This window comes from Lepisma saccharinum, chromosome 7 (assembly GCF_977018435.1).
Source record: "Lepisma saccharinum chromosome 7, izLepSacc3.1, whole genome shotgun sequence".
Classification (NCBI taxonomy): Eukaryota; Metazoa; Arthropoda; class Insecta; order Zygentoma; family Lepismatidae; genus Lepisma; species Lepisma saccharinum.
This window is the reverse complement of record NC_139235.1, coordinates 59,024,497-59,042,026: the sequence shown is the minus strand read 5'-3', so window position 1 is coordinate 59,042,026 and position 17,530 is coordinate 59,024,497. Positions and strand designations below refer to the sequence as shown.

At 39.1% G+C, this 17,530-nt stretch overlaps 1 protein-coding gene across 1 annotated transcript in view; it reads left to right on the top strand.

Annotated features, from left to right (window-relative positions):
• LOC145990481 (carcinine transporter-like) overlaps nucleotides 1–17,530 on the top strand; it is a 155,365-nt gene that overhangs the window by 45,063 nt on the left and 92,772 nt on the right. The window contains exons 3-7 of the mRNA XM_083126175.1: nucleotides 2,802–2,926; nucleotides 4,348–4,510; nucleotides 7,605–7,762; nucleotides 9,290–9,458; nucleotides 13,000–13,221. Of these exons, the coding sequence (XP_082982301.1) occupies nucleotides 2,802–2,926; nucleotides 4,348–4,510; nucleotides 7,605–7,762; nucleotides 9,290–9,458; nucleotides 13,000–13,221 (837 nt within the window). The remainder of the gene's footprint in view (nucleotides 1–2,801; nucleotides 2,927–4,347; nucleotides 4,511–7,604; nucleotides 7,763–9,289; nucleotides 9,459–12,999; nucleotides 13,222–17,530) is intronic.

The following is a 17,530-nucleotide window of genomic DNA, read 5'->3' as shown; positions in this document are numbered from 1 at the left end:
TTGCAATATATATGCCCCATCCTGTACTCATCAGAGACAACAAAGGAATCATTTTTTTGCGACAGACGTGGCGGCCAAATTGCAGGGTGCAAAGGAACATATCATATGTGGCGGGGACTTTAATTGCGTCCTGCTCCCACAAGATCAACATTCTGGTTTTACAACATCAAATTCCCTACAAAAAATTGTGTAAGGTTTTAAATTGGTGGACGTTTGAACAGATAAACATTTTAATAAGAGGGACTATACATACATTAGAGACAATTGTGCGTCCTGCCTGGACCGATTCTATGTTACTCTGTTACTGCGTCAGAAAGTAACTTCCATTTATCTTACACCTACATGTTTTTCGGACCATCTGGCGATGGTAATGGCAATTAACATAGATATTTCTCTAGTGCGTCGATGATATGGTTATTGGAAACTGAATGCTTCCATTATTTATGAAGACGATTTCAAACGAGCATTCTACGAGCAATGGAGACCTTGGAAGGCGCAAAGCACGCGAGATAGTGATATCATTCGTTGGTGGGACGAGTTTCTCAAACCGGCAGTCAAACGATTCTGTATATCGTATTGTAAAGAGCGGTCCCATGACTGGCGCAATAATATCATTTTTATTATCGCGTCTTGCGGGAACTAATAGAAGAAGTATCGGCAGGACGACCGGTCCACACAGAAATTAATCGTATACAAAGTATACTCTTACGCATGACCGCTCACAAACGCATAAGTGCTAAAATTAGAAGTAGACTTCACAATTTTGACCCTGAAGAATCTGTTTCGATCAGTCACGTGATATAAAAACTACAAAATTCCCAACGACAAATCATCACTGAACTCACAGATGGTGCTGGTAATAAAATCATAACGCCCACGGACATACAGAGTAAAATATAGGAGCACTTTGGTAGGATGTTTTCGCGGAACCAACCTGACACTTCAAATTATGGAACAGTTTTGGAAGCAGTCTCGGAGGTACTCTCAGACGCTGATCGAACGATGCTGGATGCGGATTTCACCTTAGACGAAGTGCATAAAGCGGTGAAAGTGGGAAAGCCGTTCTCCTCCCCTGGAGTAGATGGGCTTCCTACAAGTTTCTTTAAAACATTTTGGACGCTAATGGGGACGACCTTAACCGAGTGGGTCAACGTGGTCTTCCAGCAACATAAAATGGGCCAATCTTACAAGATCGGTATTATAGTATTAGTACCGAAACGTGCAAAGCCGACAGAGATAACTTATTATCGCCCCATTACACTACTGTGCGCAGACTATAAAATTATCTCACACTATACTTGCACGACTAATGCCGCACTCTGTCAACTTGGTGGATGACACACAATATGTTTATGGTGGTAACAAAAACATTTATGCCGTCCTGCAAACGCTGCGTGAGGTTGTTACCAGTAATCAAAATAAGAGAAGATCACAATAACAGAAGATCACGTGATCAAGGGATTCTAGCTCTGGATTTCGAACGTGCGTTTGACTCTCTGAACCATAACTACATGTTCACGTATTCCAAAAATTTGGAATACAAGGGGCATTTCTCTCAGCTATGCAAGGGTTTTATAACAACGCCGAATCGAAAATACAGATTAATGGTTTCCTGACAAGATCGCTTCGTATTACTACAGGTGTACGACAGGGCGATCCCTTATCAATGTTAGCATTTTGTATTTCGCTATGTCCCCTGCTTGCCTCACTGGAAGCTAGGTTAAAAGGCATTACTATTCTGTCGAAGTGTCTAAAAGTGTTAGCCTAAGCCGATGGCGTCAGCATTCTAGTTACGTCCCATGCAGATGTTGACACGGTTCATAAATTAACGACAGAATTTGGTGTGCATTCAGGCTTCCACATTAATGTACAAAAATCTTGTTCACGCCAGACATCTCCCATCAAGGATACGATCGGCGTGGCACGTTATAGTGCATCAAATACTGCTGACCGGAGTGAAACTCCATGCCATACACGTGGCAGATACCTCGCTATGTTCATTATGTCACTTTCCTGAAACCTTGGTGCATAAGCTCAGTGAATGCCAACTAACTGCTTCGTCCTGGAAATGTGTCTGAAAACTCGTGCGTGTAATCAGTCGCGCAAGCGAGAGAAAGATAACAGTTGATCATCTTCTGTTTCCCACCTTTAATTATTACCAAAGAATGAAACAGAACAGTGTACGGTGGTTACTGGGACATTATGCTTGGTTTGCCTCTACCTACCAGTAACCTGACTTTCATGCACAATTTGTGAATTACTTACATCACATATTTCAAACTATGTCATCAACCAAGAAGAACATTTTATATGTCAAATTCTTAAATGTACTGTATTCTAGTATGTAATACCCTTTATATGTACTCATGAAATAAGCTTGTTCCAATCAGCTGTAAATAGTTCAATCAAAGTAATAATAAGAATAAAAAAGGTGGTTAGCACATCGCACTGCAACGCCAAGGGTCCCGGGTTCGAATTCCGCTCGGGCTTGGTTGTTTGTGAATGTCCATTCATCAATTTCATCATTTCATCATTTCATCTCTCATCCCCATATTCGCAAATTAGCCAAGAGGCACAAAACGCGAAGTAAAATAAACTAAATCAATCAAATCAAATCAAACCAAAGATTTAATATAAAGAGATGTAAAATATTCCGTTGCTTCTGGTGGGTTAGTAGATTTTTTTTCCAAATCTAAGTTTACTTTTCTGAATACGTACAATTTACGCATCACTTTCCACTTTATTCTGAATGTGAATGGTGTTTTCATTAATGAATAACAATTTTCCCATATTAATTTCAGAGAAATTGACAATAAAGGTCATATGAGAATAAGCAAGTGCAAGATGTATGATTTCAACTGGACATCCTCCACAGATGAAGATTTTCTGGAACCATTCGTCAACACGAGCAATATGGATACAGTTCGTAAGTATACGGTGATTGGGTATTCTGCATTCCATGAGGACATTATTTTCCTTTCTTGTTCTTATTTCTCTTTTAAGAATATTAAATTTAGCAGATAAAAATGCAAGTTAATTCATTGCTTTAAAGGCATTTGTATAATAGACAGCAATGACAAGATAAGCACGCTTTTCTACGTCCATTAATCCGTGCCTTCAACGATATTATTGAAGAAGTAGTACATCTTTGGAGACAGAATTATATGCACTGAAACGACTTCCAAATTATATCAGGATGGGACCTAAATTTTCTGAACATTATTGTGAATATAACCATGATAGAAAAGAATTGATATCACTTGATGATTGGTTATCTACTAAGATACAGATCAAATCTACAATATAAATCATCTTGCCTGATCGTTGCCTGATCGTCCGTCCTTTCTATCGTTGAATTATGATGAGCCAAACATTTGACTTATATTAGTGAAGGGATAAACATTTATCTAAAAAATATTGACGCTACTGCCAGAATTGCTTTGTAACAGAACTATGAAAAATCTGTTATGTTGGTTTCTCATCTAAATGGCAAATACGTTTTCAGGAATCACCCACATTTTAGCATTAAAAAAGTAGACAATAACCTTTAAATGCTTCACTGTTAGGTACAAGAGTCATGTACAGTACAATATCGTTGACCTTCAGGAGTTATTTGGTCTCTAAGATGGCGTAGAGCTCAACTGTCACCTTGTAGTCAAGGGGTCTGGGTTCGATCATCGGGAGAGGCACATTTCACAGTGGTTCGGATCCCACTTTAAGCTATATGAGTCATTCCACGCGAGATACGCTTTGGCTACGTGGTGATTTCTGCCCAGCATCTCCACCACGTAGCCTTCCTAGATATAAGCAAGGACTGCAAGAGGTAATTAACGTCGACTAATAGGGGATGAAATAGGTGGATGTTCATCCTTGGCAAAAGGAACGAACATACACCTACGAATTTAAGTAGTCGAATTATAAAATACCCATGTATTCCCACGCCTCTAATAACTTTTACAATTACAGACATTTTTACATTTAGGTGCTAGGTTGGTATAATTTACCTGGGATGAGTGAGGACCTTTTCCTGAAATGGACGCTATTCCGTTGTCGGCTGTAATTCAACTCCTCTACCCTCGTTTTCTCTTTTCTACCAAAACTACGATTATTCCCCTCCTTACGTCAACACCCTTCCCTCATCTTGCACTCGCACCATTCCGCATTCTAGCTCGTGCTGACGCTTACACTTCCTCGTTCCTCATTCTTTCCAAACACATGCCACAATGTGACAGTTCAATTTCACTTTGACTTTGCAGTTAATATATTTTGCATCATATCGTAGAAGGCAATGTCATACATGATTATTATTCCAATAGACCTATCACACTAACAATAATGTCTTTCCAGCTTGTAAATATGGTTGGGACTATGACAATACCTGGTTCATTAGAACAATCCCATCGGACGAAGACTGGGTCTGTGATAAGGACATCTATGTGGCAAATACTTTTATGTGGCAACGATTTGGTACAATTATTGGAACAGCTCTCTTTGGACATCTTGCTGACTCGTAAGTAGAATAGAATAGAATAGAATAGAATAGAATAGAATAGAATAGAATAGAATAGAATAAAATATATTTCCAGTATGAGCCTTTACTGCTATACATACCATACAAGTGAAAAATTTTCGTGTACTTTCCCTACACCCTTCCTCCTTTAGTCTGCTTCCACCTTCACACTGCTTGGGAGTTCACAAACACTATTTCATTTCAAATCTTTCCCTATACTTGCACTGTTACCTGAGTGATTCCTAAATGTTCTCAAATTTATTTATTAATTAATTAATTTATTTAGCAACCCTCCCCCCTTTCACACATGTTCGCTATCCCCACTGAGCTTCTTTGCTCTCTTTACCCAGGCGTAATGCAGGAAAGTTCCCAGATTCCATATTTGCGCCTCCCCCCTCTCGGTCTCTCCTTCCTAATAACGCTTGTCATTATATTCTCAATGTTATCTTCATTAATTTCCCTGCTATATTTTTGTCTTGCCTCCCCTGTTTCTTTGCATTGGAGGAGAATGTGAAATTTCGTCTCGTCTTCGCCGCATAACGGGCATTCTACGCTCCCGTCCTCCCGTTTAAGTTTAACTTGTGCCCATCCCCCCAGTCTGAACCAGGCCAATCCTGACCTTTCTTTTGCCCCACACAAATCTACGTAGTTCCTCCTTCCCCATTCTCGATCCGTATCCACTATTTTCGCCGATGTTAACGATAATTTTGCGTCGCATTTTGCCAAAATTTTCGCTTTGGTAATATCTTCCAGTCTGGCACGTATGACCCCTCGCATCTGCATATCAATTCTCCCCTCTATTCCCTCTTCCCACACCCATCCTAGCCCTATGACTGTATAATTCCGTCTTTATTTTTGCTACCCATTGCCTCCCATTAGCCCCCTTATCTGTGATTGTACATAGAGTTTCTTCAAATTACTCCCCTCCATGGTGGTCAGTTTTGCCCAGTATTTAATGCTCCTCATTTTGGCATCCACTTCCTCTCTTAATTTTCCCATTTCCCTAAGTGCCCCACATGTTGCCGTACCCCTCCCTACTCCTAGCCCTTGTCTTAGGAATCTAGACTGTACGACGTTTACGGTTTCCCCTCCCTTCCAGACCCATAGTTCGATGCCATAGAATAGTGTTGCCTTAACTGTGGCCTCGTAGACCCCCTCCAGAATTTTGATTGGAATATTTGGTACTTTGTATTTTATTTTTCTTGTTTTTTCTAACGCAAAAATTGCTTTACATTTATTCCTGTGTACGTGCCTTGCCCACCTACCCGTCATTGTCATCACCATGCCTAAATAATAGTACTGTTTCACCCTATCGACACTTGTCTCTACGTATTTCCATTGATCATCCTTACCAAATACGTACCCATTCTTAAATACCATTATTTTGGTCTTCTTCATATTTACTCGCATGGCCCATTTCCCGCAATATCCGTGTAACTTGTCTAGACCGTTCTGTAGACCTGCTGCTGTGTTCGAAATCAGTACCAGGTCGTCTGCGTATAACAAAAGTGGTACCTTTACGTCGGATATCGTTGGTGGATCCGTGTCCCTCTGCGTTATTTCCTCCACGATATCGTTGATGAAGAGGATAAACAGCAGAGGGGAGAGGACGCACACCTGCTTCACCCCCAGTATTGATTCATTTGCCCCTGTAACACCCTCATTCCCGCACTTTACGCAAAACTTAACTTTTTCATATGCCGCTTGGAGAGCTCTGATCATTCTGGCTGATACCCCAACGTCCCACAATTTTGCCCACAACATTTGCCTGTTAACCGTGTCAAAAGCCTTTTCGAAATCCACGTAGCAGCAATATAGTTTTCCCCATTTGACCCCTAGTTTCTCTTGTATCAATGTTTGCAATAAAAGTACATTGTCTATTGTCTGAAAATTTTTCCGAAATCCAGCTTGCAGAGGAGAAAGAACACCAAAAATTTCGCACCATTTTTGTAATCGTCTATATAATATCTGGCAGTACACTTTGCTCAGTACGGACAGTAATGAGACCCCCCTGTAATTGTTAGGATTGCTTTTTCCCCCTTTACCCTTGTAGATGGGGCAAATGATGGTATCCGACCATTTTTCCGGAAACAGCACCTTCCGGTAGAGCCCATTCATAATTTCCCTGCCCATTTTCGCCATTAGTGAATTTTTATTTGTGCCCTTTATAATCTCAGCGGTTAAGCCATCCCTGCCTGCCGCCTTCCCGTTTTCTAGTGAGTTGTGTACACCATTATGACCTAGTTCAAATTACATAAAATTTTCAAAAAATATGTACGTAAAGTTAGACAGAGTGTGTAATAATTATATATTTGGAAACTTCTTGAACAAAACTTTTCGGTATTATAAAATTTATTTTCTACCATGAAGTCAACTGATATGTTTGTTGAACAAAACTTTTCGGCATTATAAAATTTATTTTCTACCATGAAGTCAACTGATATGTAGCTTCACTAGTCCAATTACAAAATTGTTAGACGCTAGTGTTATCCCCAGAAGTTAATGTATCACATATATCGACAATTTCTGTTGCCTTAAATCTTTTAGACCTTTTCAATTTTTCGTTGCCACATTCGCAAATTACACCGATTTCCTGTCTTGAAACATTAGCTTGTCCCTTTCGTTCATCATTGGAATATTGTTCGAAAAGTGGAACAATGGAAAAACGTTCGAAGTGGAACTATGATTTATTTATAATTTATTAAGTGAGAAAAATGTGTATTCGTGTGATAATGCACTAGTTGTTGACTTCCGTTTTCTGCACTTAACCTACAAACCATCCACCTAAAATGTAATCATTATAGGCCAAATATAATATTAGGCCTCATTCTATTTAATATTTCATGCTAATCCTTAGTTTGTATAAATAGCAATGCATTTATTTTGCCTCATTTGGCTTATATTATTTGAAGTATTTTATTTCCTGTTGTTAAAGATCAGATAAGCTATAAATTTTATGATGTTTATATTTTGGTATTTTGCGTGAAGCGCACTAGATAATAATATAATTTGCTCGAGAACATATCGTGCTTCTACCTTGATACACATTTGCAACTATTACTTTGCAACTATAAATTATGTTTTCAATTTTCAGGTACGGTCGAAAACCAATCTTCTTCATTTGCCTTGCCATGATGCTAGTTGGAAGGTATTTGCTCCTCATTACAACGTACGACTTCACTCTGTTTGCCACAGTGCTTGCAGTGGGAAACAGTGTAGCGTTGTCCCTTTATCAAATACCAATTGCAATAGGTAAGATCAGTAACTGTTCTGATTCAAATATCAAAATTGTATTGTTTAAAATCACAATTATAAACATCTAAGTCACTGATCTAGTCGTTACAGCTACATTTTCACAATTCGAAATTACATGTGATCAGAGTTATATTGGCCAAAATACGTGTTGGAATGTGTAAAAGTTACAATTGAAGGACTCGGGTGTAAAACATTGTAAGTTACATTATGGTCATTTCTGATTTCATTAAGATTAAAAGGTTATTAGAAGGTATACTGTAGATAAATTAAATTATTTTCGTGTTGTATGAATTTCAGAAGGCTTCACTGAGTCCAATGCAAATTGTATGACATGACAATTTCACTCGAATATTGAAGGATGGCACATTTTACTTTATAACTAACAAAAATACCAAAATGCCATTTACCATGTTTTACACCCGAGCCCCTCAATTGCTAAGTGTAGAATCAGCAAACTAACTGGAATAATGACTTGTACAGAGCAATTCATTCAAATTAAATACTAAGAAATAAGAAATTATTAATCTGATATAGTATTTTTTTTTCAAGAAGTTCATCATGTATTCTATTTTCTTTTGTATTACGTTCACACACTTTACTATATTAAAGTTTTAAAGATAAGAATAATCTTTCACCCACTTGATCATGATCGAACATGTTGTTTCTATTGGACAAATTCTCAGAAGTTCAAGGTTCAGTGTGCGTATTAACGGAGGGATGCTTGGGATCCCCTCCCCCCTCACAAGAATATTCCTGGCAAAAGAAAATTAGTGTTATCCCTGCCAAAGATATTTTTAACCCCCTAAACAAATGGGATTAACTATGTAACAAATAAAATGGAATAAATATTATGGCCATTAATGTTCCAGTTAACAACGATTTCCCTTTCGAAAAGTATATAGCTTTGCGAATTAAAAGACACCCTTTCTGAAACTTACCAACCTTACCGAGGCAACAGTAGGCTATTTCCATTTACGTTATCGTGGGATAGTGTTGATATTTTAAATGCTTTAGAATGCTCACGAGAAACTTGTAAGCAGGTTATATGGACACTAAGTATGAACTTGGTAATAGAAATTTGGTCAAGTTTTCGTTGTAGTTCGATAGCTCTCCTTATGTTTGAGTTTGGGTTGTCTTAGAACATAAATAGCTATATTAAGTGTTTCTAAATTTAGTGTAAATGTTTTCAGATTTAATGACCTATATTAGAACCAATGTTAAAAGGTTGAAGGTACTTAGATCCTCAAGGCAATAGTTTAGTATTTAGTTTACTAACTGGTAACATACAAATTTGCACCCCCCAAGAAACCTACCCCCAGAAATTAACTCACAAATAAGCGACTGAGTGGGTATCCCCACCCAAAGCAAACAGCTTAGTTCACACAGTGTATAGGATAGTTAGTACACGAAAATCTTGATACTGAAAAACGATAATAATAACTAACAATATTTTTGGAATTTCTGAATGTTACACAGACTAACAAACATTCTTAGCCGATTTTCTTGTGAGCCTCTTATTTGCAGGAATGGAAACAACGGACAGTGAACGCAGAGCCCTATACAATCTCGTCCAGTGCTTAGGATGGACCCTTGGATTGTGCTTAATACCCTTTGTGTTTTGGGCAGTGAGAGACTGGGTGATTTTCCACATCCTGACAACATCGCCATGTCTTATTTTCTTCCTTCTGTACAAGTAAGTTGGATTTAGAAGTAAGAATCCATTTGTTAATGCTATTGCATAATATATATTTGAAAGATTTAATTTCAGTAGACGGCAGGGAAATAAGAGTTTATTTGTCTATTTTGCATATAAATCAAATTCTAGCCTTACAAGTCTCAGTATATATTTATAGCATTCATTCCTCAAATAGTGGCAGCTACTGCATATTGAGTCAACCAAATTAATCATTAATTCAATGAGTTTCAATTATACTCCTTCGTTTCAATGACATGCTAAAAACAGTATCAAACCACTCAACCCGCACTACACCAGAATTTCAGCCTGCAATCACTCTCTAGTGCTGTTGAGTTTCACATTTGGTCTGATCGATCCTACGTCTCCTAGCTGGGTAAAGAAAGTAGATTCGCTCTTCTTGTTAGGACGGGCGGTTTTCGTGCAGAGTGTACTGCACAAATAATGCATTTTTCTGGGATAACTACGTCATGTGGAATTGCAAGTTTCTACGTCCTGTAGTTCCGTTAAAGGCCTCTTCATCGCTGCAAATTGAGGATTTTATTTCCTTATAAGAGGGGAGACCGCGGTGGCTCAGTCGGTAACGTTGGCAGTGGCGGCGATTGAGTTCCAAAACTGGGGGGGCAAAGGCATTTTACTTTCTACTTTCCTTTGGTAGATAAGGTTTATCATAGTGCGGGAGCAAACGTGTCAAAAAGTGGAAGCAGTTTCCCCTCTCGTCCCCCTATTCCCGGCCACTGCCACTTGGTATGTTTCTATGATCCCGAAAAGGAAGGACGAAGCTGGCAAGAAGGGACGGAGGTGATGAGGAAAGGAAGGGGAAAATCGGGATTACCTGCCGAAAAAAGTGTCATAAAACGTAAAATTGTAGGAAATGTAGCGTAAATTATGAGAGTGGCGTTTCCTTACATTAAGATTTCTCGACTCATATTCTTAGTTAAATAATTATTTGGTCCTCTTGAATGCCATAGTGGTGATATTGTTGCTCTGTAATCAGAAATTCGTGGTTCGATCGCCATTAGAAGCATATTGCACAGTTCTTTGAATCCAATTTCAAACAGCATTTCTAGTAACGATAGCCTACCCCACAACAGTTCTCGGGTTTGATTGGTTTATTTGGTGTTTTAAGTACACTTTATGCACAGTAAGGCTAATCGGGACTGGACCTACATTTTAAAGTGGTATTCGAACCATTATGTGCCTCCACCAGGAATCGAACCCAGACCACTTGATTGCAAGGTGACGACGCTACCACTGCACCATCCGGAGGCCCTTTCTCGGGTTTGAGTTTTGGCCTGTGTATGGGTGTTCTTCAGGAGCTTCTTCTCCTCGTCAATTTCATCTTATCATCTCTCATCTTTACAGTAACCATTAGGCAAAAGTTGCAGAAACGCTATGCTAAATAACAAAAATGCAAATACGATTAACTTATTCAAACATAAAATTGGATTCGAGTGGATCTTAGAGAATGTGGAACTTTCCAATGATTGCAACAAATTCGCGTCTGAATTGCATCCACTCTGGACATCTCGGTTGACTTAGCGACAACGCTGTCGCCTGGTAATCAAGGAATCGAAGGTGAAAGCCCATTTTAGTGGTTCGTATCCCACTTGAAACCGTAGTTTATATAACTTGAAACCAACTTTGACAAATCATCGCCTGAAACAGATATAAGCTTTCAGAACATGTAGAGAGATTCAGAACGAATAACTTCTGTGCATTCTTCAAGTTTGCGACGGAGAAATTAAAGCGAGAATCATGAAATAAGGTGATAATTACATTAGAGCAATTGAAACACTATGAGTGTGTTACGGACCGAAAATTTAAATAATGACAGTAGCAAGAAGAACCACAACATCTGAACATTTGGATTGTTAGTTATATTATTAGAATAATTATGTAGGCAAAACACAATATTATTAGTTTCATTGTCATTTACACTGTGTTCAACCGATACTGACCTTAAGAGCTTTGAAGTACAAGTTGGGTTTCATTCATGCTGCTTACATGAATCTTGCCGCTCTTGCGAGAGGCCAAGCTTCTTAAAGAAGGAAGGAAGGAAGGTGCACTCCACTCTTGCGAGAGGCCAAGCACCCGAGAAAGCCGCACTCCGCCTTCCAGCGAGAGAGGTTGAACTCTGCCTTTGGCAAGAGAACCCACTCCACTTTCGAGTGAGAGATACCCACTCCGCTTATTGGCGAGAGAGAAAAACTCCACTTTAGAGTGAGAGGACCCGCTCCGCTTGTTGCGAGAGGCTTCCTCCCCCTATCAACCTGCGGCACCCCGCCAGGGTAGTGTGGTGTGGGGTTTCTAGGCAACCGCCCAGAAGGTAAATTACAGGTCAGTGAAATACTACGGTTATCGTGAGGGTGACCCTAATAGATGCCCCTTTGTTCCCCGAAAGCCAACAGTTCCCTGTAAAAGCCTGCAGCTATAGAAGTCGGCGGTAGTAAAGGACTGCACTTCCTGAAGTTTGTTGGAGCTAAGGATACGACCCCAGGGGGCAGCAGCAGCAGCAGTGTATCTGTTCCCAGTTTACGGTAGTTTGCAGAAGCCATTCTCCCCCCATTGTGTGGCAATATATTGGCCAAGTGAGTATAATATCCTACACGGGCGTGTGCTAAACTTACAACGTTTATAGTTGCATAAGTGTATCCAGCTACATTCATTAAACTTTCTCTAACGTTGGAAAGTGTACTTATTCCCGAACCCTGAGTGAAATAGAGTCTTATGCCACCGCTGGAGAAAAGGTTAGCATAATGGGTAAAACTTTGCAGAGCGTATGGTGCTACTGATTGGTCGTGGCCAAGTTAATGGACTTGCATCCAGCTGACGTGCTCGTGTAGGTGTAGTAGGCACCCTTTCTCGAGCAGGACGTTGCAACTTGGGGCAATCAGCGACAAGTGGCGGTTTGCCCAGATCGATGAGTGCTACCGGATGAGAGCTAGGCAAACTTTGAAAAGAAAAAAAAAATATTAAATAAAATAATTGAAATTCCTCTGTCTGTTGTTTCAAAAAATGGGTACACATCGACATGTTTACCTTACCGAACGAAAGCCTTGGAAATTCTGAATATAACTAGCCCTCATTGGAATTTATGGTGATATTACAAATTTTTTAAAAACAAATTTCCAACATGTTATACTTTGCTTAAAGTGAGCCCCGTCCTTGGGGAATTTCCATGCATGAAGAATATTTCGTCATCCGCCTCGAAAGGGTTCAAACTTAAGTCGAATTCAATTATATTGCATTAAGATTGAACCAGTTAAACCTTTAGGTAATTACATTTTATATTTTTTTCTCTGGAAGTTTCATAACCAAAATGAAAGAGCAAGAAATTTGTTAAATTATAGTTGTTGTGTGAGAGAGCTACCATAGAGTTTTATTGAAAGAGAAAACTTCAATTTTTTTGATTTTTTTATAATTAGTTTTAAAAGTTAGTTTCCGACACAAAAACAGCAAATATGTAACAAACTTGGTATATGTATTATTTCTTCATTTGTTCTTCATTCAGTATTGACATGCAATTATTTTTTTCTAGATTCATGTCAGAGTCTCCCTCGTGGCTGGCGTCCAAAGGGAAGGTGAAGGACGCGGGGAAAGTCCTTGGGGAGATAGCCAAGACGAACGGGAAGGAGCTGCCTTCCAATTACAGGGAGATTCTGGAGAAGGTGTCTGAAAAGAAAGAAACTACGTACGGGGTACTCAGCCTGTTTAAAACCAAGACCCTGGCTATAAGAACACTTCTGATGGTATTCGTCTGGTAAGTTAAGTTTTATTACTGAAAGTTCACAGGAATTAAACTGTTTGTTTCGTAAACATTGTAACCCTGTCGATGTTCATTGCGAGATTACAACTGTAAACTATATTGCACATAAGTGAGTACATTCCTACAGTTGCATCAACTCATGACGTTTCATGTGGTATCGGTTGATATCAGGATATCAACGCAGGATATGCTGTAGAGAGTCTGGTTCGATCTAGATTATTGCATATGTTTGCAGCTTGTAAGGGTGATACCGCACGCGTTGCATAAGATCTTGCTTACCGTGCTTTGAGGGACGTACAGAGCGCTGCATATCTGGTAGATATTCTTACTAGGTCCGTTTGGCTGGCGAGCGGACGGGTAAAACTATAGGCCTGGGTTTTAAACCGCCAAGGCACATGGGCACATGGGTAACTAAATGGCAGGCCTTGCAAGACCCATCTCGTCTATCTGCAGCGAACGGTCATTTCGGTTTTGCACAGTCTCCAGATACACAAGTCACGTAGCCACTGTTGCCAAGTAATAGATTCTAAACTGTTCAAGGAGCACTTGAAATGTTCATCACGTTTATTAATTTGAAATTGCAGAGATTTATTCCGTGGTAGAAAACATTTGTATCACTCACACCCAGTGGCGACGATTGGGTCCCAAAATTAGCGGGGCAAGGTGCAAAAATTGTGGGGGTGGCAAGGACTGTTCAATTTCCCTTGGTATATAAGGTTAGCACGGTGCGCGGGCATTCGTCGAAAATTGGTGGAGATCAGTTGTCCCCCTCACCCCCCCTAATCCCCGAAACTGCTGGGAAATGTAAAGGAGTACGAAGCAAGTTTCGCAAATAGTGCCATCGTAAATGTTTTGGAACATTGTGCGACTGATGGTTGTTTTACATTATACTATTTTTGAGGGTCCCCTATGGCGCAGTGGTAGCGTCGTAGCCTCGTAATGAAAGAGTCCCGGGTTTGATACCCGGTGGAGGCACATGGTGGTTCGGATCCCACTTTAAACTGTAGGTCCAGTCCCAATTATCCTTACTGTGCATAAAGTGAACTTAAAACACCAAATAAATAAATGGATCAATGAAAAACAGATTTTCTCTCTGGTGTACCTTTGCTAATTCAATATCCGAATTTGTTGCTTAAGATATCCCCCCTGAATACTAATGCACGATGATCCATAAAATGGAACATGAAATCAGAATTTACATTACAAAAGGTTTTTGGATATTGTCATCTCTTTCAACAAATCGTTGTTCGTTCACGTTGTTGCGAGTTATCTAGTTATCCAGACTATATTGATATTAACACGATACAAAATATAATTGTTAGCTTGTATCTTCATACGGGTGCAAATAGCGAGCAACGCTATTTACACATTTCAACAAACAAACGACTTAAAATTGAAACAGAGAGAAAATTTACGATTTGAAGACCAGAAAAGTGACATAAAATGAAAAAAAAAAACACACACGACATTCAAAACAAATTTGGAGAATATGTGGTAGTCGGTTTGACATAATACTTATACTAATTTGAGAAGTTATAAAATCTAACCGTTATATACCAGTGGCGATGCCCTGGGCGAGATTAGAATGCGAGGCCCTCATTCGTTCTTTAAATTTGAAATCCCAATGTGAATCGATACAAAATTATCAAGGAAACGTCAGAAAATTATCACATTTAAATAATAGCGTAATCAGGGACGTCGGAACTTATTTTGAAGTGGGGAGGGGGGCAGGTTTTCAAATCCGTCAACCAGATTTTACAAATTCTTCCCCCATATATATATATATATATATATATATATATATATATATATATATAGTTATTTAATATATGAATATCCACAGTAGCTCATAAGAGATAAGAGGAGACCAAGATGCCTCTATTACGGATTATTTTATTACTTATAATTCCATTAAACGGTGCTTAATGCAAGAAAACTTATATAAATATTAGGACTTACGATAATTACTACAAATTTCCATCTCTGTCTGGTACTCGATCTTCGCATGCAGTTAGGCACGATGGTATTGATTGATTTGATTTGTTGTTTTAAGTACACTTTATGCACAAGAAGGCTAAACGGGACTGGGCCTACAATTTAAAGTAGGATCCGAACCACTGTGCCACTGTGTCCGGTAATCGAACCCGCGACCCTTTGATTACAATGCGACCACGTTACCACTACGCCATCGGGGAGGCTCTTACATGATGGTATTGAGGCATTCTTTTAATGATTACCAACATAACTGAAAACGCGCTACTTTTAAAAGGGGATGATGTTCACGTGCAAACGTATTGAGAAAATCCATGTTTCTGCAACTTTCTGATCGATGTGTTGCAAAGAAAGTTGCCCGTGTTCTCATTTACCATTTCATCATTTTATAGATGGTAGAATAATTTTGACAAAATCGTCGCCTACTAAGGAAGAGTGAATGAATGAATGAAAGAGTTAGAAAGAAATAATGGATTTAATTTATTTTACTTCATTTTTATGCCATTTTTGACTAATCGCGAAGGAAGTCGATACGATTGAGGCAATATGGTATATTTTGTTTTGTAGGCGCTATACTTCTAAAATTTTAAAATATAAAACATTTCTGCTTCTAAAAAGGCGTAAAAATGGCGCAAGATGGTGAAAAAAAATGATTCTTTCACCTTTTACTGATATTTCCAAATCTCAGACTGCTATTCAGAGATTGTTATTAAAAAATGAAACTCTCAGTAATTTTAGAGCATTTGCTAGGCTGAAGTGTTCCAACGAAGCCTTTCAAATGTAGTGTATGGTTGGAGAGGGCCGAGGTATCAAATACCGAGTATGGGTCTAAAATATCGATCATCCCACCTAAAAATAAATAATTACTATTCCAAACGTAAAAATAAATCACCTTCTAACATATGAATAAATGGTGTTACCTCTCTCCGAGGTCTAAAACTAAGTCATCAGTCCTGAACATGACGTTTAAAACAAACTAAACTTTTAATAAAAATGTCCAAGGAATAAAAGATCTTCCCTTCCCACGAAAGGAGGTGGTTCATACACTCCAAAGTTTGCAGCGTTGAAACCGGAAAGGGCAGATGGTGTATCGAGACGATACTTGTATGTCTCTAGTCTCGTCTTTTTCTGCCCTTTCAAACAGAAAATATAAATTAGTAAAAAACTTAAGGAGAGAAGTAAAACTTACAGGTGACTAAGTGCAGTCAGTGATCTTCCGACGCGACTTTGCAGTCTGTATACTTTCTGCAAATTACTTACACGCACAGTGGGATCCATGAGTATTACCGTGAAAATTGTCCATCACCATGTTCATGCACTTTATTTGACCCAATAAGAGCTTCAAGAATTAAAAGAAAACTCAAAACAAGCCGTTGACAACATCTGCACCAGCATACACAAAAATCCATCGCTTAAAAACACGCAGGATGTAAGAGAAAAATGAATGAAAATAGCCATGGACAATTTGCACGGTAATACTCATGGATCCCACTGTACATGTGCACAGTTATATCGTTTGGTGCGGAAAGAAATCCAAACTCGTCACTACAATTTCCAGAGTAAATGCGGAAACACTCCTTCTGCAGTTGCTCTACTCTGAACAATAACTGAGTCGTCTGACCAAGTCTAAATTTGGAAAGAGAAGCGGAGATTAGCGAACTTGCAAGGTAGACGTTTTCTATGGTCGATGGCCTTTTTGACAGCAAGCTCATGTTCGGAAACTGCACCGGAAGATTTAAAGTTAGCTATCATCTGTTCCATTACTCCGATGCGACGCATCGTTATCTGCGAGCTTCAAAGCAAAAATGGAAACAGAAGCAGTAAATTCCTATGGGGGATACTTGATTTGCAGACCTCTGACTGCGATGTCACGTGCTTCTTGCTGCTAACGGAAACTTGAGTGCACGTTCACAAATCTAGTGCAAAAATATGTTTCCAAATATTCTTGAAAACCAAGGTAAGTTTAAATAGATGTAGTCTCGTTTGTAGAGAGTGACTAGGGGTGAGGGTTGTTGTGGGAAGGGAAGCAAAAATACGATCTTGCCCCTCCTCCGTGGTTTCTTCACATCAGGTAATAACGAAAACATTTGTGGGTAGAGGCGGAACAACCAAGGAAGGAACGTTTGTTTCTTGGCCATTTAGATTTCATAAAAGTTTACTGTTTGTTTTAAACGTCATGTTCAGGGTTGATGGCTTAGTTTTAGACCTCAGAGAGGTAACACCATTTATTCTTATGTTCACTTGAGTTTTTTTTACTCGTGCATATACAGCACCGTTCCATGAAGATAGATTTACGAAATGTGGGGGTAAG